This window comes from Zootermopsis nevadensis, unplaced genomic scaffold (assembly GCF_977971745.1).
Source record: "Zootermopsis nevadensis isolate Lab colony 2312 unplaced genomic scaffold, Znev_1.0 Znev_ptg000020l, whole genome shotgun sequence".
In the NCBI taxonomy this organism is placed as follows: domain Eukaryota; kingdom Metazoa; phylum Arthropoda; class Insecta; order Blattodea; family Termopsidae; genus Zootermopsis; species Zootermopsis nevadensis.
In genome coordinates, this window is record NW_028259152.1 from 5,008,447 (window position 1) to 5,030,420 (window position 21,974).

Consider the following 21,974-nt stretch of genomic DNA (forward strand, 5'->3'; position numbering starts at 1 on the left):
TACAGTAGAAAATAAATATAATTAACGCCCATACCCAATTTCACCATGACTTGCCCAGTCGTTCTCAAGTTGAATCATGTTTAACAATTCCTAAAATTATTATGTGGTACCATTAAGAAGAGAAGAAAATTGATTTTCCTCACTTGACTCTGAGCACGTGATGTCATGCAGGTCACAATGGATTGGTTGCAGCAGCTTATTTCCAGAAGTCAGGCTTTCGGACATGCGTCCTGGAGAAGAGACATGTGGTGGGAGGTGCAGCTGTTACCGAGGAGATAGTGCCAGGTTTTAAGTTTTCACGAGCTTCATATCTGCTCAGTCTCTTACGGCCACACATATATTCAGACCTGGAATTAAAGGTGTGCATGTACTACACTTTTATAGATCTTTATATCAAGGCTGTGTTACAATGATTCCACCCGTTCAGAATGAACACACTTTCTGCAAGTTTCAGTTCACCACTATTAAACTTTTATGCATAATTTAGACTTTGCCTCAGCAGAAAGATTTTAGTCACAGATATACAAAAAGTTTGTATTATAAAACCAAAAAAGCAGGCTGATTCAGTTTGTGAATTATACTCGAGAGTTATATCCAGCTTAAAATGCTGCTGTTATGCCAGTTAGCCTGACTGGAATATCTTGCTCCTTTCTTCTGAGTAAAATATTCCAGCAGATGACTGGCAGTCCTCTTCATATGGAAATTTCATGAATTACATATCTTTGTTTAAATGTAATCACTGCTCAGATGAAGCAATACTTTCTCCTCGAAACTCCAAGACTTCATGATCTAAGCCAACATGGGACCAGAGAGCAAATTAGTGGTTGATCTACTTAAGAGTCGCGATATCCAATTCTCTGCAACAAGACTTTATGTCTTTCATCACTCTGAAAGCCTGGTACAACTGTCATAAAGGAACATTTTAGCCAGTTTTGATAAAAAAATTCCCTTTGCCTGAATTCATAATTTAATCTGTTTTCTCTAGTAGTGAACACAATTTTCTTTCATTTCTCAGCTGCTTCACAGGGGAAAAATCACGACCCAGAAATAATTAATATGCGTCAAGTTTTCACAAAAAGACGAACATGTTGAAATTGTAAGAGTCCATCTGCAAAATAATTCAGGGATGAACCTGCCAGCATTCTTGTACTATATCTGTTACTCAAAACATCACTTACAATTCCAAAGAAACTCTTCTGCTTTTTTTATTTCTTAAAACTTTACTCATCTCTTCTGCTGATTTTTACTTCATGAAAGCTAAATATAACTCATAAGATTTAGCTGGCATACAGAAAAAGTTCATATATCCTCATGGCAATATGCATATAACCAAATGGATGAATGAATTTTTCACATTTGGCAGTGATAACCATATTGACCCAGTACTGGAAAAAGTAATTAGGTCATAATCCACTAAATGGTAGCATTAAGCCCTCTCTTCAAAATAGAAATTACTTAATAAATAGGATTTAAAATGTTAAAGCTGTGAAAAATTAACTGTTCCATTTTCAGAAGTATCTTTGGTCTCAAAATTCACTGGCACACATTCCAATGCACAGGAAATTCACTCAAGTGACTAAAAATTTACTTATAATTTTAAATAAGGGGCTCTAGTGAAAACTGAAACATGGATCTGAGAAGTTATTGACAAAGTTTCTTTGTTTCAGAAACATGGCTTAAAAACATACAAACGAAATCCTAGTTCATACACACCACTACAAGAGTCAGCATGGCAGCAAAATGGGCCAAGATCTCTTACTCTAGGATCAGATGAGCTCAGTAACAAGCGACAAATAGCCAAGTTTTCACAGAAAGATGCTCAGGTACTAAACATTCCTATAATCAATGCTTCCTACTATATATCATTTTCTTTAATTGACTAAACTCCAGAAGTAAGGCAGAATGTATCTCTGTAACAATTCCTCTGCTCACCCAGAACTTGTGAATTTAGATTAAATATACAGTGAACTTACGATTTAAGTTTATCTGCGAGACAATGAATTTAAATGTTAACTGACAGAGGAAATCAATCATTGTAATAGTCAGGTTGGTACCACAAAAATTGAATACTAAGGAGAAGCCCTTAAAGTGATAATGATGACATAGGGACTGTAGTATACTTTATAACAGACATCTACCTGAATTGATGGTCAGGAAAATATATTTCAAATTAATGTACACTTAATTCCTTCTGTGGTATAAAGTCCCCCCCCCAACAGACAGGTGCCAGCAATCAAGATGTGGCAGACAAGGTGGAAGATAATACTTCTGAAGTCTTCACATCCATTAGGGCAATGGTCTACAATTGACACATACAAACTAAAAAAAATGTCTAGGTAAAGGTATTTCAATTGAAACTGTGAAGTACAAAATCCACTGTTAACATATAGAAAAATATGGTATTTTGAAGTATGGCATATATAATCCAGACCAATGGGATTTAAAATATTACAGGTCATATACAAAATCTTGAAGTCACTAGCTTTAGCTATGTAATTTTAAACATTACACATTGTTACATATTGAGCAAGAAGATTTACATAAGGAAAACAATGATAATTAATAAAACTGTGTCTGCAGGCTTACAGGCAGTATGAAGAGAAGCTTAAGAGAGTAGTGGCAGCTGTTGAACCACTGCTGGATTTATCTGCAGCTGATACAATGGCATTTCTTAGGGCAGAATCAGTTTGGAGCAAGGTATCTGCTCTATTGAACAGCCCACACCTGAGGAAAGCAGGTTGGAGAATTATAGCCTACACAATGAAATACTGTAAATGACATATGGACTATGAATGGTCATAAATAAGACAAGTGACTATTTATAAAGACATTAGGAAGTCAGTAACTACCAACATTTAATTGCATAATTCATTCACTTACAAGGAGAAACCTATCAGTTTTGGCTAACCAGACTGGAACAGGCATACTACAGATGGAATAATGATGATTATGATTAACTAACTAACTAACTAGATGGCTTACCGAACCCGAAGGTTCATCACCGAATTAACCAAAGCCCTCCACCGGACCCTGTCCTGGGCCAACAAAATCCAGTCTCCTTCGACTCCTATCTCCCATAGATCCTGCCTGAGATTATCCTCCCATTGATGATTATGATTAGAGTGGGGAAAAGTGAAGAACTCAGAGAAGAACCTGTTTCAGGGGCATTGTTTCCATCATGATTTTATCTTAATTTACATTTGTTAGATCATGGTTTTCTGGGTTGTGATTCATCTAGTCCATAACTTAATCCAAAATGTTGGTGACCGCCATCAAAACATCACAACATTGAAGACCACGATCCACATTTTCACTATCATTCAAATCTCATACTTGTATTTGACAGTTCACCATATTCTTTATAACAGTTGTTTTAACAATGTTCAATTGGCTATTTACAGTCATGTCTGTGATGTCACTTGGTGCTGATATACCAGCTCTCTATGAATTCCTAACAGCTCCAGCCAGCAGTATTCTGAATCACTGGTTTGAATCAGAGCCACTCAAGGGCACCTTGATGACAGATGCAGTGATAGGTACGATGACTGGACCAGACACACCAGGCAATGGGTAAGTAAACTCAGATATTTACTTCACAGCATACTCATTTAAGACTTTGATCTTTTCCTGGTTTCAGGCATTCACCAATGTTTTAATCTCTTGCCCATGAGATGTGATATGTCAAGAGGTTATGGTAAGTGTTTGGCATGTATTTAGTAACTATCTAACTCAGTGGTACAGGTTATTCTTCTAGTGATTGACAGGGTACTGAACTAGTCCAGAATAAATGCTTCTGATATCAATTATGACATTCATGGCCAAAACTATATCTTGTAATTAAATTTGGTCAGAAAAAACAAATTTTTTAAAACCTTGGGAGTAGGGTAAGGGACTTTGAAACTTGAACCTTTCAGAATACATGCCCGAAGTTCAAGACATAATGTTATCCTTTTCGTCTAGGTGTTCAGCTATGTACAACAAGATCTAAATTCATATATTGATGCGACATGAGATTTGAGGTTCTCATGGCAATGAAGATGTCAGTGTTGGTCTTCTGGATTGTAATGTTGTGGCAGTTCTGTTCCATTCTGTTGTTATGTCCCTCAAAAACATTGGTATCTACCTACAAGACACAGCATTTCACCCCAAAAGACTATCAAAATACTCCTGCCAGTTTGTATTTTATTTGTTTCACTTTATAAGAATTATGTCACTCTGGCATACAGTATCGCCACCTTTTGTAAACTCTAGTATAGTAAAATTAAAATTCTTAATTTCTCATCTAATTTAAAACGTTATAACTTGTCTGTATGGCAGGAAGTGATGAAATTTTTTTCGAAGAACATAACATAGCTAAACAAAACAATGGATACTGTAAAATGTACTAAATGTGATCTATATGTTGGCTTTCCCACCATGAGGCCGTGAAACCAGTAAGTTGATCTTAGATGAATGTGATAACCACCACAATATAAATATAGAAATAGAATTAAACCACTGTGGATATAATGCAAATGCTCCTTCAGGGGTTACATGAATGACAGGTCTTGTTCTGAAGGTCACTCCTGCTTTTAGGTATGTATTACTGCATCACATGATGGGAGAAAGTGGATGGGCATATCCTGAGGGGGGAATGGGTGCTGTCACTCAGGCAATGGCAGCAGCAGCAGCCTCCTATGGTGCACACATATTCACAAATGTGGTGAGATGAGCATTTTGTTAATAATGTATTAATGTAGCATACTTTATGCTTGTGTCATCATTAATACTATATACAAGCTGTGGCAAATTCATGGAACCACTGAATAATAGTGTTTAGAAAGGTAAAGACATTACATCATTGTTTTTCTCAACAAGAAAAATGTATAAAAGTGGGGCTCATTATTTACTTTTTTCAGATGTCTAACAATCTATGCACAGTACCATGTAACACCACTATAAAATATTTTACAACTTCTCCTTTACAAATATTTTTACATCACAAATAAGATTTATTTGAAAGTATCAACAAGTGTGGAGGACCATGATCCATTCAGGTCTCAGCATTAATCTGTTGTACATACCAATGTATTACTTTAAAGCTAATCAAAAGTAGAGACAGTAGAGTACAGAAGTCATAAATGGTTATTCACAAAGCTAATTACATTACATCAGATAAGTTTCTTGTAGTTTATTATTAACATTAAACATAGTAAAACACTTTAAAAAACAGGTTTGCAGCGGAAGCCCAGAGCTTTAGCTTTTATTTATGTGTATCACTTTCATTTCTGTCTTGTATGCTGCTTTCAGCTTCTTTTTCCTTCTGCTGAAATGCTACTGTAGCATCATTTAGATTTTCCCACTGATCATTTTGTAGTTCAGGTGCTGAACATACTGACATGTGTGCAAGTGTCACTTCACTGCTCTTTTCTTCTAAGACTGATGGATCTTGGACACTACTTGTTTGACCATCACTTTGCAATCCTGTAAAAGTCTTCTCTGTAATTACTCTACGGTGTTTCTGTTCTTTAAATCGTCCTGAACGTGATATTGACATTCTTCGCCTCCCAGTTTCAAATGAGTCACTGTAATTATCACTGATATTTGAAGCTTTAGTTTTATGGGAATTATCACTAAAAAGGCCAAAAAATCGTTTTGATGACATGTTTATAAACGTGTTAAGACTGCAGTTGTGACACTGTAAATAAAGTATCCTCCTAAAACATGATGCTAATCTACTCTTCTAATATATTATTTTATTAATCAGGGTAACAATTTTAAAAACGACTAACACTTTTGGCACTGCAGGTAAACATGCAGACTTATTCCATGATGTTAAAAATCCCTTTGTATCTGATGCACTACAAAACACAGATTTTCATCACAGCTACAATGATGCAGATAAGCAGACCATACTTCTATGTGACAGTATCAGTGAGACTGATCTGATAACAAAATTGTACTTCAATAAGTTTTGAAAGATAGCAACAGTTATCAGGCATTTGAAGACTAACCAGGTTTGTTCACACCTAAGATTAGATTTTTTCCTGCAGTGCAAACCATGTTTAATAAAGTATAGCATGAAATGAGTAATCCAGTTCCAATATACATCACTGCACTTGCCTCTATCTTTTTTATTTATTTAGTGTTCTGTCTGACGACAGGTCCATATGAACAGGATCCTTCCATCCTTTTCTCGGACTGGGACCTGTTCATATACGTTCTTGGCAGATGATCCAGAAGTGGTTTGCCATTGCCTTCTTCTCTGTGTGAATGGAGTAATTGTTGGGATGTCACAGAGAAACCGGGGAAGCCCCCGGAGGAAAACTCGGTGTTGCCTAGACCACGGCCTTGCCCAACACAAGTTATAAATTCGGGCACCACCGGGAATCGAACCCGAGACCCCAGGATTACAAGGCCAGCGTTCTAACCGCTAGACCACCGTGGCACTTGCCTCTATAAAAGAATAATATTTTATGTGCTTCATTACTGGCTGTAACTTAAAAGGTTCATGTCAGAAATGTTTTCCACAGAGACAACATTGACTGGGTCTCATTGTCTTTGTAACATTTAGGCACCTATCCTGAAGAGGCTTAATGAAAACATTTTCTTGTTTGTCAAAATGGCATAAATGATGCAAATGGTACTAGGTGATATATTTTATTGAATTTACCTTATGGTAAAAGGTATTCACATTTTTATTGTTTTTAAGTTATCTTAAATCAATGAAGCTATTGCCTGACTACCCTAATAGACCATTCTACAGAAGTATCTGACATATGATTTCATTCTTCGGTGATTACAGTGTTGTGATGGGTTTCATACTATTTCAGAGAACTTAGCAGTCTCCATCATCAAGGTGAAGTGACTGATCACCGGTATGGAGTTGGTATTTATAAATCTGGGCATGAAGGCAATAAATTATTCCATAACAGGCCACTGTTCAGAAATTAAACAGAAGATTATTGCCAAGTGCTGTGAAAGCCTGAAGACATCTGCATTTGAATAACATGGGCTTAATATTCTACAAAATGTTCTCTATTTTCAGAGTATTTGTTCCTATTTTCCATGTTTATTCAGTCCTGAGAATTCTTTGGGTGTACTTCATTTACATAGGACTTTTGTACATTACAGAAACCCCCAAACTGATGGCTTGTGGCTAAGAGTAGAATGACTAATGGAGATGAAAAATGCATATAAAAATCCATGCCACAGGCAGAATTAAAACCTGAAATCCCAACATTTGGTTGGTCAAAGACCTGGCATATCTACTACATGCCTTCACTAATGAAGGGTGCAATTTGAGCATAAATGGGGCTACTGCTTCATCTTCATTTCTTATTCCTGTTTATGGCTATTAGCTTTAAGAGTACCTCTTACACATTTTTGTAACCAAGCACATGAAAGCACAACATATTTCAGTAGTTCCATTTTCAGATTTTTAGTGTTGTGCTGTACTCACATACTCCACTAACTTGGAGCATAAATTCAGTTGCATTGTATCAAAACCTTGACATTCACAATGCTCATAATATAAAAAAAGCAACAAAGTACCTTTGGTCTGAAATTTCTAATATTTGATAATAACTGCAATTCAGGAAGTATCCAGCATTTGTCTAAATGGAGAGGGCCATGCAATTGGTGTAGTGACATCTGAAGGCCATGAAATCAAAGCTACTATAGTCCTGTCCAATGCTACACCATATGTAACATTCAACAAGTTGCTTCCTCAGACAGCTCTGCCAGAAAAGTACCAGGCTGCCATTAATAATATCAATTACACATCACCAGTAACAAAAATCAATGGTTAGTACAATTACTTTACTGGAAGAAATTGTGTAATTATAGGAGAATCAAAATTATGATATTCACCAATGTAAACAAAGATAATTAATTATATAAACAGATATGGTAGGAACCTATGTGTTGCTCCATTGTTGGAGCACCTAACAACTTGTTCCATAGGATACACACTGCAAGATGGCCAGTATCATGAGCTCTTTTCAAAAACACCAAGCCAACAGTCAAACTTTTCAATCCTAGATTATCTGTGTTCAGGGGTTAAAGCAGCGAAGGTGTGAAGATGACCACTCACCTTTACCTAGTGTTGAGAAACAACTGAGAACTGAGGAGTGACTAGATTTCACAATTTTCTTTCACACTTTTTCCTCAGAGCTCATGTGTGGAAGTTTAAGAATAAATATATCAACTTCATTGTCATTATTAATCAATTCAAATACAAAGATGTGAATAAATCATTAATCTTATGTTATACATGCATATGTGATGTTATAATTACATTTCATAATTATCATTGTCCTTTGTCTAAATGAAACAGAATCATTATACTACAATGAATAGAGGAAGTCATATCATATCAAGCATCTGGTAAGTCATATCTCTGATGTGAATGCAACATTGTCATGTCCCTTACAGTCATTTATGGAGTTGGATGGGTTGCACCCAAGATTACATTTAGCTTATTCTGTAGATAATTCTTGTAAGGTGGGAGAAGATATGGATATGTACTGCAATACAGCCATGCTTTATGTGCATGAAAGTTATGGTGAGCTGCAGAACCAAAGTTGATATCATACTGATTAGGAAACCACCCAAAGACAATAGAGATTTTTTGAAGTAAGGACATTCTACATCCAAAGCAGAACTGAAACAAGTTATTTGTTTCAGTTGTTTCATCAGTTCTGGCACTGAAAGTTAATGCTGAAAATTTACAACATAACATTAACAAAGTGAATGTTCTTGTTAAGAAGCTAACAGTTTCTCAGCTAGTCAACAAATTCCCTGTCTTTTATGGAAGCCAAAGGTTCATTACAGCATTTGCAAGAGGCTGCCACCAGTCCAAATCCTGAGCCATAGAAGTCCAAACCACACCTTATTTATTTAAGAATGATTATATATTATCATCTTCCCATCTGTATCTAGATCTTCCAAGTGGGCGCTTCCCTTCAGGTTTTCCAAGTAAATATTTTCATGCACATCTCTCACATCTGTGCTACATGCCGTGCCCATAACATCGTCTTCGAGTACAAATTATAAAGCTCCTCACTATTAAATTTCTTCAGCTTCCTGTTACTGTGTCCCCTATAGATCCAAATACTATCCTTACCATCCTGTTGCCCATCCTTTCCCACAACTTGTGTACTCACCATAATCTGAGCAATCAAGCTCTACGCTAATTGATACAGGTAGAATTACAAACACACACAACATATTTAGAAAACAGGAAGACATAAAACTCTGAACTGAATCGCAGCAAGTACTCCCTGATTTTCAATCTTCTCTAAATTTTTTCATGAATGCAATTTTTACTTGTTCCCAGATAACTGAACTTCACCACATTTTTAAAGAATTTATCAATTATTACGATTTTGTCTTGCATCCTGGTGACAAGACATGAACACATATTTATGCTACTCTGAGTTTACTTATAGACAATGAATCTAACATAAAGCACAATCAAATGTAGTAAAATTATATGTTCACTGCAATGATGAAGGAGGCAGCAAGGACCTCTGAAATGTCGGTAAACATCTACGAGACTACACAGCACAACAACCCAGAAGACAGCCACCTTCACCTAGCGATTTCCTCATGGACAATTTATTTTAACATGCAATACCCCAACCTCAGATTTAACCAATAACCTAAGTTAGAACAGACCAACTCTCAAAACATCATGAACATAAGTCAAAAAACACTGTTCAACATAACTGTCATATGCCAATGAATCATGCATTCAGAGAACCATTAATTATTCTGTATTACTGCCTGGTTTTTCTTGTACCTAGTATGTTTTTTTAATAACAATTCCATTTCACAGTTGCAGTGAATAAACTGCCCAACTTTCTGGCTGATCCATGTGAGAAAGCAAATCAGCCAATGCCACTGCACCAATGCACAATACATATAAATTGTGAAAATACAGAACTTATCACACAAGCATATAACTGTGCTCTGAATGGGAAAATCTCAGACAGGTAAGGAAGACAGATCTTAGTGTTGCTGTTATTATTTGCTAAACATATCTTATTTAAATATGACATCTTATTTTAGGACTTGAACTGTATAAAGTTTAGTAGTAGGCTGGTTGGGTCCAATAATTCTGTATATGGTGAATACAAACATTTGACAGTTGCTGTTGGAACAAACCCATAATACATCTTATCTTCCTAGTCATCCTGAGAAAAAATAATCTGATCTACATATGGGTCCACATCTGAAAATGATTATACACTTGCCTAGATTTGGCAGAGGCTAGAAAAGGCCAACACAGACCACATATGGGAACGTTAGATACCTACCAACCAACATTTTCTAAAGTAACGATTTTACAGACCAATGATTGAAATGGTAATTCCCTCAAGTGTGGACCTTACATTGGCACCTCCTGGCTGCCATGTCTGTCTCCTGTTCACTCAGTACACACCATACCACTTGAAGAACGGTGCCACTTGGGACAAAAAAACAAAGGAGCAGTATGCTAAGCAGGTAACTCATGAGATCATCCATTAAAGTAATAAATGTGATTACCATGGCTGCAGAAGTGGATAAATTTGTAATGCCTAATGATGCATAATATAATAAAATTAATACCCTCTGCCATAATTAATGTACTGAAATGTAGTGTATAACACCATGAACAAACTCAGTACATACTCTTTTACACAATCAAATAACTGAACTTCTTTGCATATCTTGGAACATCCACATCAATTTATCATTCAAAACTGAACTTAGTCACAAATAGAATTTCTTGAAGACAGGGAAATTTTGTGACGGTGGTGCTGCACCTCATGTTTATTAATTTTTTGTGAAGTCCTTTGTCATTAAAACAGAACATATGTAAATGTTTGAGTATTGAAATATTTATCACATTCTAAGTGATTACTGGAGGAAATCTAAAGCAATGCAAAAATCATAAAAATAAAGCATGAGAAAGTTCCTCTACAGCATGAGTTAGATATTAGTACCTAAATTTGTCAGTCTGGCCATGCTACAGAAAGTAATTTCAAAATACAAACCAAAGGTCTGTAGCCATACAATATATATGGAATGTAAGAATTATTTGGCTCCATGATAATAAAGTTTTGGTCACAACAGCATGGCATGTCCTCAGGAGCTGGTCTCCAGATATGGAGGATGGCTACAAGCAGTCATCAGTCATATGCCTGTGAGAGCTCACATGTTATGGTTCATTTTACAGGAACTGAAACTTAATTTAAATTACTGCCTTAGACTTGACTCACCCATCACCTGATATTTTTACAACCTGCTGCTGTTGTCCTCAACACTTAACTGAACTTTACTATCTCCACTGCAGGTTTTTGCCAATATCGAGGAATACACACCTGGATTTACTGACAGTATTGTTGGAATGGAAGTACTTACTCCACCAGACCTTGAAAACATTTTTGGCCTTACTGGAGGTGTAAGTTTACCTGTTGGCTTCAAATTACATTCATATAATTAGATGGTGCTACACTTCAACTAGAAACCAAATACGCAACATGACAATATGACTCAGTAGGAACTCAAATCTATATTCACCGATTCCTGTGTTACCAATAATTCAAAGTGGAAGTACTTTAATTTTGTAACATTTTTAGCCCACTTTCTTTATTTCATAAGCTTTTATTATTTCTTCATACGACTAACAGTATGTCTTTATATAATAGTCTGAAGATCAAATCAAAGTTTGGTCATCCTTTGCAATTCCTTTTCATAATCTTATTTTCAGAAGAGGTTAAAATGTAATGAGGACTTACAGTGACTGAGAAGGTTGATGTCATTTGAGTGACCTAGACTTGTAATGACAAAGTACTTGGTTTGAATCTTGGGTAGATTACTGACTTCCCGTCTCCTGAAATGAATGCCCAGACAAAGAGGCCATGACTGTTTCTCTTCTACACTCCATTCATGATCATCTTCCCTTCTTGGCTTCTACAATTAAGACACTCTAACTTATTAATCAAAGAATTAATAAAGCAATGAGATTGGGCTTCATTAGCAGCCAAAATGTGTTTGAAATTAGAAAAATGTTCATGCTCAGTTACTACTTCCATCATTCCTTTGAACTCTGTAAGTCTGACTCACAAAACTGTTTCTAGAGTGTAAGATATTTTGACAAACAGCAGAGTATTCCTCTTATGCATTGACAAGATTTAAGAGGCAGCAGTACTGGCCAGAATTTCCCTTGGGCTACTTGAAGCATTACACCACATTTGATAAAAATTATGAAAGACAGTGGTGTATTTTAATGCATCCCATCAATTGCACAGATAAACTTGGGAAAACCAAATAAAAATTCAGTCAAGATAGAACAGCTGGTCTTTAGATTGAGGTTCAAACCCAATACTTACAGAATATGAAGCAGGATTGTTAACTTCTATGCCACTATGTGTGGTCCTTCAGAGGTAGTATATTTGGAAAAAAAGTTGCTCTCTGTTTTACAGTGTTATATGTTTCAAACAGCATCCTGTAAACTTACCAATAATTAAAGTCATACGTGGAACCTATTTCATTTTATGTCAGTTAATACGGGAATTTTTTTTAACAGAACATCTTTCATGGAGCTTTAACAATGGACCAATTATTTCTGAGTCGCCCAATTGCAGGGGATATTGGGCCACCATCCCCATTCACACCTATAAATAAACTTCTGTTGTGTGGCAGTGGAATCCATCCTGGTGGTGGGGTAATGGGTGCCCCAGGATGCATTGCAGCACAGGCTGGCATTACACTTCTGCAGAGTATGGGAAGGAAGAATGGACATTGAAAAGGCACAAACTCCTGAATAGAGAGTAATTCAGTCCCGTTACACTGGCTTATTATAAAACCAAATGCACCAATATTTTGCACACACACAAACCTGACAGTCTGTTGTTTAGTTGTCACACACAGTACCTCAGGATGTTCAGAATATTGACAAATACTGTAACAATGACATCAATGTGAAACAACTGTAAAACATCCTGCATCCTACACTTTTACCTGAGAATTCTTATAAAATGTATTATACACACAGAAATATGTGTGGTGCACAAAATGGTGATTATGTTAAGCATTAAAATTACTTCCAGTCATTGAGGACAAATCAGAGAGATTGTTCACAATCTTATAAAGGCCATTCAAGTAAATCAAACTGAATCATTCCAAATACATACAATGATTTTCTAAATTAATTACTTACAATGTTACATAAAGGAAATCAACTAAGGATACAGGTTTTCTGTTGTGTGAAGAAAATGGAGGAATGAACAAAGGTATTTACAAACAGCCCTGTGCAAGACAGATGTAGAAAAATTTACTGACAATTAATATTACAAGGCTGATAACACAATGCACTGTAGAAAATGATTATAAACATTGTAAGATAAACACTGCTTACAATACAAAGTTTATTTTTCCTCCCTGACTGACAAACAATATTTCATACCTTACCAATGATCCACCAACAGTAACAGTCCTTTAAATGTTTGTTATGATGACACATGATGACCCCAAGGATCACGTTTCTGGTCTAGGAGAGCTAGTGATGACTCCGCAATTCTACCCAGTAATTCACCCAGTTTACTTTTTGTAAACACCTGCACAAATCAGTAATCTAACAAATACCTGACAGTCACAGGGAAAAGATTTGATAATACATCTATAGTGAAAAAGAAATTTAAGTATTTGTAATAAAAACTAAATTTCTTCCAATTTTAGAACCAGTCTTTAGTGCCAAGTCCAGTAAAACATTGAAATCTCTAGTATTAACTCCTATACTCACCATGAAAGCTCACAGTGATAGTGAATAATTCAAATACATTTAACTTAAATTCTACACTTTTCAAATTAATGAGGTTTACTCTGAACATACAACATACCTTGAAGAGTTTGTGTTGCTCAGAGACAATGAGGTCAGCTAGTTGGATGCATTCTGTGTACTCTCCCATCTGGTGCATTACAGTATGAAGAAGCAGAGCCACCTGTCAGAGAAACATTTACCATCAGATAATATCTGACCCTCCATGAACAAGCGAAGGTACAGTGAAACCTCGATGCATCGTTTTTGGCTGGGGTGGGAAATAAAAACGGTGAATACGGGAAAACGATAGTTGCGGGAAAGCATTAAAAATTTTAAAAAACTGAATGTTTCTCTTTCAAAGTTACTTCATTTTACCAAAAAAGTCTTTAATGGACAACTGGTTTGTCGAAAGTTTACGTTTTAGGCCAAGCAGAGTCCTTTCCACGTTCACTAATGTTACGCGCATAAAAGAACGACTTCACTTTCGCCAATGCAGCATGTGCTTCGGCAAAACTTGACACAGCTTCAGGCTCGCATTCGTCGTCTTCATCTTCCTCACCACTCCCACCCCCTTCGCGAACAATAACAGAAAGAATGGAAATACTATTATTGCCGAACTCAACGAAACGTAGCTGTAGAAGACCCTGAACCGCTGGAAACGAGATGAACCAGAAGAATGAAAAGTGTCGCCCGCCTTTCCTTTGTACTTATAATACGTAAAAGCATTTGTGAAGAAATCCACACTGCACATGCCATCTGACATCGCTGGAACGAAATATGGTGCACCCTAATTAAACTCATAAAATTTCTGACAATGGGCACCGCCATTTACTCCAACTATCACCCCTGCACCGCTGCCCCTCATTCCAAAAGAATCTGTGCTGGTTGGGCGATATAACAGGTTACCGCTACTGCGTATTCCAAAAACATTGTGCGTCTTTCGGTATTAATTTATCTCAAAACCCAGCATTTTAAATTCTAAAAACATCCCGTAAATTTCGTTATAATTTCTCAGAAACGATCATTGCGGGAAAATTGTGGGCCGGGACTAGGATTTTTGAACGATCGATGCGATAAAACGATAGTTCGAGGAACGATAGAAGCGGGAAAATGTAACATTATTTTATATGGGATGTATCCGGGACCGAACAAAACGGACGATGCATCCGGGAAAACGATAGTTCCGGGAACGATGGATAGAGGTTTCACTGTATATGAAAGAGAATGAACAATGATACAAGAGAACTACTTTTGGAATGGAAGGTGGAAGATGATGAAAAAGGTCAATCACAGGGTGACCCACATATTCAGAAAGTTGACAGATCACGGGGGCTTGAAAGAATGGATTACCCTCACTGACTTATCACCAACCTTAGGAATGCATAATTGGCGCAAGTCATCCATTTGCTTCTGGCGCCGACTCATTTCACCATCAGTATCAACATCTTCATCTTCTGCCTCTGAACTTACAGAGTCTACAAGCCAACCACCTTCAGGAAAAGTCAGAACATTGTAGAGTTGAGATTTTACTGTCTGGAAAATAAAGCAAGTTTCATTGCTTTGGATTAAAAGTGCTCTCACATACACAAGCACAAACCAACCTGAACCCACCACAAGCAGCCCAGGTTGGACTTGTCCTTATACACCATGTCTTCTGATGTGTAGTTTATTTCTGTGGGGTAAACTACATAACTTTTGTATGATTCTATTGTTGCCAAATTAGGTGCATTCATTTCTCTCAACATACCGAACTTCACATGCCAATCTAACAGTGCGTGAGAATTTAAAAAGACTTACACGTCTCTACCGTCATTCAAAAATGTAAAAATCTTGTGTTGAATGGTGTTAGATCCAAGTCTTCAAGGGATTTAAATAGCATTAAATAGAATAAATTATAAATAGGAAAGTGTGATCACAAGCCTTTTCCTCTTTCAGGACTTGCAATAAAAAATAATTGAAGTAAAAGACCCAAACAAGAGAAAAGAATTAATTCCTTTGTTAGGGCACATTTATTGCTTTCATGTTGCCTCTGTGGCTCAGTTAAAATTTTAAAATAGACACTTCTGACAGAATGTTACTCAACAAATTCACTTTTACACCAAGAAGCAATGGTACCAGCAAACTTTAATACATACCACATACAGATTTAGGTGTCTGGGAAAAGACTTGAACTGGGCCCTCACAAAAATAAGGCAGAATAGCTAACCATAATACTTGGTATTTTTTCAATTAATGCTTCATTACTGTGGTCTGTTAATTCAAAAGCAGTGGCTATTCATGACAATCAATATACTAAACAAATTAAATCAAACTTAAAGTAGCTTAACCTATATCTTAGAAGTGGTATTAGTTAAAATCAAATGTTATTCTTATAATACAATTATGGTTCCTCTTGGACTGTGTAGTGGTATTTCATTCACTGCAAATGTAATGGTTTTACCATCATGACTTGGTCCCTAAACTCTCATTCGGGTGAATAAAGATGGATGGTATACCACAAATTACATGGGAATTTCAGGACATAAAATGAAGCACGAAAATAAGTGAAAATGTCAAGAAATTCTTCTGTAGAAGTTGCATAGGGCAATACAAATACCATTCTATTTGTCTTAGAATCAGGAAAATACAGTAACCATAGTTATTACTTATTTAAGAAGAAAATGATTTGAATGGCAAAGCTCATTATTAAAAATGTTTAAACTGGAACATACAGAATGACCACATAAGCAAGAACTGCCTAAACTGAAGTTGCACTACTCTTTTGTATTAATATTATGTATGTTAATATATGTACCCAAATATAATAAAAAGGATTTACAGCAAAAGCAACTGCTAGATGCAGTTTACTTCAACCGCAGACATGCCATCCCACCTTGGTCTGCTGTTGCATGGCCATCTTCCAGCGTTCAAGCTCTGATTTGTACTGATTATGACGATGATCGTAAGCAACTCTTTCAGTGAAAGGTACTTCTCCAGGAGGCAGTTTAGGTGCAATTGGTTTGGCATTGTGATAATGTTCAAACCAATCTGAGAAACCTTCTTGGGCATCCTATAAGACAGGATTTTACAAAATAACAATTATTATTAAATCCTCATTTACCATTAATCTGTGGAACAATGCATTTTAACACTGAGGAAAAACTTAAATGGATGAAAGATAATGACCACAGAAACTGATAACTATAACTATAAACCAAGAAACTTTAAATGGTGATTCCACTGTTAATATGAAAACAGTCTCATGCAAATGCAGCAGATATTGCCAATATAAGGACTTTCTGTTTGTGGGCTGGCTGAAATTATGCAATACACTGATTTTGATTAGAAATCAAAGGCCTCAAAGCCAGTCACTCTTACTGCATATTGTATATGGTTTTATACAACAAACTTTAATGGTGATAACAGAACAGAAAAGTATACAAAACTGTGGCAAAAACTTGATTTTGGAAAGAAAACAACAAGCATAACTTATCATTCAAACTGTTTCAAAAGTTCAAAACTGGAGTGACTTCTGTTTAAGATGATAAATGTTTAGAATGTCCACACATAAGCAAATGTGGTATAAATTAGGGAACATGTTCATGATAAAAATATCTCAACATCTGAAAACTGCCTGAGGAGGTAGGACTTAGTTGGATAATGCTAAAGTAATTTGATGCAAAACCTGAACATGCAATGGACTACTCCAAAAGTAATCCACGAGCTGAAACAAAATTAGGTCATGTGTATTAGGACACTCTTTAGAGAAACCAACTATATTCCTTTCTAGGCTAATTACAGGTGATGAAACATGGATTTATGAGTTCACAGCTGATTTCAGACATCCAGTAAACCCTATTAGCCTCTGAGTGTTTAACCTTAATCATATAGGTACAGAAGATTCAAACTCCATATTACATGGCTGCTGACCATACTTTAGATCCAGGGTTAATGGTTTAGCACTATACTAGTGCAATGCTTGACCAGCTGGATCATATATAAGCTACACCACATGAAAAATAAAAGTTAATGGGTTCCACCAAAGTAGTCACTGAAATCAAATATTTAGAAGCATCACAGGAGAAAAAAAAAATTGCACAAATTAGGAATGAGAGATATCTGACACTGATTTTGTACCTGAATCAAGGGAATCCACAGGGCAGGAACATCAAAGGTGACGTAAATGTGTATCACTGATTGATAGGATTGATGGACTGGATACATGTGACAGAAATATCAATCAATGGTGGATTCTTGTGAACATAATAATGAACGTTTGTTCCATAAAACATGGGAAATTTCTTGACTTGTTGACAGACTATTAGATTCTCTGTAGGATTTGAGGTCTGAAGATTTCTGCTTTCTGGGTTATTGCGCCGTGTAGTCTGGTAGATTTCCACCAACGTTTCAGAGGTCATACTCCCTCCGTCATCAGGGCGATAAATGTGCCAATCGAGCGGAAAGGGTCAGGTTTATAGTGAGTGGACGGTAACCAGAGAAGCCTGATCCTAGTCAATGAGCCAGTGATTTGCTACAAGAATTTTAGACATAACTTCTTGTCCATGTGATTATACTAGGTGAACTCAAAATAATGATTTGTTTTAATATCTTGTCCTGTGAAAAACTGGATTCTTATTAAATACTAATTTTATAACACATCCCCATGTATAAACACATAACTTAAATAAAGTACAACACATTCTTGTGAACAATACATTACCAAGTAAACTTTGTAGCAAAGATACTCTCTAATTGAGGAGGAAACTCGAGTGGGTAGATTATGAACCACAGACAAGCCCTCAGCATTTAGACTGTCATCAGTCATAGCCTGGTACTGTTTCATTATCAGATCAACAGAATCCACGGGTATCTAAAAAATAAGACATGAAGTTAGAGTTGAAATTACTCAGATTCTGTGGAATCTCAGGGTTTCATGCAATACAGTTTAGAAATCACTACTACTTTCTAACACTCCAAGAGGAAGAAAGGTGATTTCTGTAAGTTCTAAGATTCTGAAACTTGTCAAACTGCCCACATGAAAGATACAAAACATCTGAAACTGAAATGTTTGAAATGTTCATTTCTCTTCTTCATTCTTCTTTACTATGTAAGGACTCATCCCACTGACAAATGGCAAGATAAAGATTTCACTTTCTCTTTCTCTATTATGCACACTCAGATATAAATAAATAAGAGAACAACCAATCCATTGTGATGAAGCCAATGTCCGAGCTGAGAAAAATGTTACATTATTTTAGCCAAGTTACAGATTCTTACCTTATTAAATGCTTTGCGAGCAGCCTCTAGTTTGCCAACGGCCAGAAAGTGGCATACAAGTGCATTTGCTTGCCACAATGCCTCAGCACGTTGAGAGGGATAGTAAACAACCCAATCCAATGCCAACACTTTCACCATGTCTTCAGCTGTTAATTCTGCTTTCAGGTCTGGTAACTCTGTACTGGTTTCTCGGTTTCTAAGTATAAATTACAGCAGGTTTCAGTCGCACAAACTAACTAAAAGTATGCAAATTGCTTAGATTATAAAAAAATACATTATTTTATTATCCTAAACTTCTCAATGATTTCATGTAATATGCTAAAGGAAAAACATGCTACTTAGTAGTACCATATTGAAAACCTTCGCACCTTACATACAATTTCAAATATTGCATTATCAAGCAACTACTCTTATTTCTAGGTGTTTATTACAATCTGTCAATAACAATGCAACACTTTCAAGCTACATTACTAAATTTAATATGTACACAACACAATATTAAAACATTAAACAAATTAAAATTGCATAATCATCTAGGAGTTAAAATATCTAAATATTTACACATTTACAAAGCATTATAATTCATACAAAATCAAACAATTTAATTCTGCAAAAGTTGTCTAAAATGTTAAAACATGTATATTACCACAGATGGAATAATTACTAATTTATAATTAATGTTTTGTTTTCTTTTAGTAATTACGTTCTTTTGTTGAACACTGTTAAATATTACTAATGTTAATACTGGCAATGATGAATACTTATTACAAATACTTTCCATTCCATTATATGCAGATTTCACCTAATCTGTGGACAAGATTAATGTGGCTCAGAACATGACATGGGCAAATGGCAAGCTCTGGTAAATGTCTGAGACTTACTTAATTAATTACCTGATATTTTCAACCACTGTCTTGGTAATAGTTTCAATGTCAAGATCTGCATCTTCTGCTGCTGCAAGAGCGAGCTCCCGCTCACCAGAATCTGTGATATCAGCTAAAAATTCTGCATATAATGCCACCTGATCTTCTTGAGGAAGAGTTGCTGAATAGTGTGCCACTAGATGAGGATCATGCATCTGCATCAACTCCTGTCAATATCACAAGGAAGGAAGTTCAAAGGCTGAAATGACTGCAAGATCTGTATGAAGAACATATACTGAAAACAATATACAAGTGGCTCTTGTTATACATGCATTTGAAAATTTGCAGTTTTATTTCATTACGATGAAGAGCACCAATACACTGTCTGTAGCCAAATTTTAAAGCCTATATTACCTGTGTTGAACCTTCTCTGGGGTTATCGGGGAATATAATGCAGATGATGAGCTTAGCATCAAAGAATTCTGGTGCCAGTTTAACTTAAAAATGGTGACTGTTATAGCTCTCATTGTACAAATTGTCAATATATGTGGAGACACACAGAAATGCAAGTCCCATGATCAAGAGTTACCAGTAACATTTCATATAGATCTGTTAATAACTCAACAGTGGAAAGGTATCAAATTCCTTGGTGGGGTATAAATACAATTAATTCAACTTCCAAAACTGTAATAACACTTGCTAAATAAAAGATATTCCAAGCAATAACCAATTGTTTTTCAACATAAAGCAGCATGACTATAATCCTTCCAATGATACCTCCTAATTCTGATGGACAACCATAATAAACAAAAGATTAGGTGGGTGTATTAATTTATTCTGTAATATAAAGGCATTGTGTTATAAAGTCAGACAATTTCCCTGGATTACAGCCTCTGACAATTACTAGATTTTATCAAATTTGTCACAACTACACAGTGAGAACAGATGATCAAAGGAGAACAATATTTTTAAGTGTAAAATTTTCCTGTGACTATGTTTCTGTAAAGAGTTTTGTAGTTAATTTATTTCAGTTACACATCTATTCTTGACAAAATTAATCAAAGAAACAGAGTCCAGAATACCTTCTTCAGCTTCTTCTTGCTTTGTTTGTTTTATATGGAATCATGATCCTTCAATATATATTTTGTTAAATATGTACTATACTAAAACATTTCAAGTACTGCAAATGTTTTATATATTTCAGTAACATACATATATTGTTCTGTCACTCTTAGTTTTTTATGGGTAATTTTTTTAAAGAAATTTTCCAAAGTTCAGTTAGATCTTAATGGATAGACCTCCCATACGAAACTACATCAAATTCACTTATGAGGGTTTTGAGTAATGAAACTAGCAAAATTCAAGAAACCAAGGCATAGTGGAATAACAATTACAAGTAGTGTGGAGAAAATCCACCATCTAATTCAAGAAATTAAGTCATGGTAGTCTATTACCTTGACATATGCCCGTAACACTGCATCACCAATATGATCTTTTTCTGCTCTTCCAATGAGGCGAAGGAAGAGAACAAGATGTGACAGGAAACGAAGTGACTGCATTTTCTGTTCTGTGTGAAGTTTAATCCACTGTTCCATTTCATCCATTAGTGTACCTATTTGATCCAAAATAAGGTACTGTTGAACCTTATGTGCCATTTGTAGAGCCTCATTGCGGATACGGGTGTCTTTACTTGCTGCCAACTCAGAAAACACTTCTTCTATGTCCATTCTGCAAAACAAATTTACAAATTCCTTATTCAATACAGAATGTGTCATGCCTTTCAGAAGAAACTTGCCACACTCTATATGAATGTTCCAGCAACCCCCCCCCCCCCCCCCCCCCCACCACCACCACCAAAAAGAGCAGAGAAACTGAAAGGAGTGAAGTGCCTCACAGTCATGTTCACACACTTGGACAATATGCAGAAAGTGAAATATATTGTGTAATAAATTTGTATATTCTACTCACAGTATTTGTACAGCCACCTTCATATTTGCTGCTGATAACTTCAAATCCTAAATCCTACTAAATTTGGTCTGACCCTAATTATCTAAGGAAGAGCACAA

The 21,974-nt window shown here is 35.9% G+C and overlaps 2 protein-coding genes and 1 long non-coding RNA gene across 3 annotated transcripts in view; 1 reads left to right on the forward strand and 2 right to left on the reverse strand.

Moving 5' to 3' along the window:
- Nucleotides 1-2,720, reverse strand: part of LOC147873268 (uncharacterized) — a 12,105-nt gene extending 9,385 nt beyond the window's left edge. Inside the window, exons 1-2 of the long non-coding RNA XR_015535993.1 lie at nucleotides 2,587-2,720; nucleotides 144-347 (exon numbers count right to left, since the gene is read on the reverse strand). This is a non-coding gene — a long non-coding RNA (uncharacterized LOC147873268). The remainder of the gene's footprint in view (nucleotides 1-143; nucleotides 348-2,586) is intronic.
- The window catches only part of LOC110831327 (pyridine nucleotide-disulfide oxidoreductase domain-containing protein 2), a 15,052-nt gene extending 1,638 nt beyond the window's left edge, over nucleotides 1-13,414 (forward strand). Inside the window, exons 2-11 of the mRNA XM_022067203.2 lie at nucleotides 172-359; nucleotides 1,668-1,823; nucleotides 2,581-2,737; nucleotides 3,402-3,570; nucleotides 4,576-4,702; nucleotides 7,578-7,785; nucleotides 9,821-9,977; nucleotides 10,335-10,488; nucleotides 11,321-11,428; nucleotides 12,557-13,414. Of these exons, the coding sequence (XP_021922895.1) occupies nucleotides 172-359; nucleotides 1,668-1,823; nucleotides 2,581-2,737; nucleotides 3,402-3,570; nucleotides 4,576-4,702; nucleotides 7,578-7,785; nucleotides 9,821-9,977; nucleotides 10,335-10,488; nucleotides 11,321-11,428; nucleotides 12,557-12,775 (1,643 nt within the window). The 3' untranslated portion in view covers nucleotides 12,776-13,414. The remainder of the gene's footprint in view (nucleotides 1-171; nucleotides 360-1,667; nucleotides 1,824-2,580; nucleotides 2,738-3,401; nucleotides 3,571-4,575; nucleotides 4,703-7,577; nucleotides 7,786-9,820; nucleotides 9,978-10,334; nucleotides 10,489-11,320; nucleotides 11,429-12,556) is intronic.
- The window catches only part of Nup107 (nuclear pore complex protein Nup107), a 16,742-nt gene continuing 8,049 nt past the window's right edge, over nucleotides 13,282-21,974 (reverse strand). The window contains exons 9-16 of the mRNA XM_022067200.2: nucleotides 21,363-21,636; nucleotides 19,939-20,135; nucleotides 19,046-19,241; nucleotides 18,489-18,638; nucleotides 16,662-16,838; nucleotides 15,161-15,322; nucleotides 13,869-13,970; nucleotides 13,282-13,586 (exon numbers count right to left, since the gene is read on the reverse strand). Coding sequence (XP_021922892.2) covers nucleotides 13,479-13,586; nucleotides 13,869-13,970; nucleotides 15,161-15,322; nucleotides 16,662-16,838; nucleotides 18,489-18,638; nucleotides 19,046-19,241; nucleotides 19,939-20,135; nucleotides 21,363-21,636 — 1,366 coding nt within the window. The 3' untranslated portion in view covers nucleotides 13,282-13,478. The remainder of the gene's footprint in view (nucleotides 13,587-13,868; nucleotides 13,971-15,160; nucleotides 15,323-16,661; nucleotides 16,839-18,488; nucleotides 18,639-19,045; nucleotides 19,242-19,938; nucleotides 20,136-21,362; nucleotides 21,637-21,974) is intronic.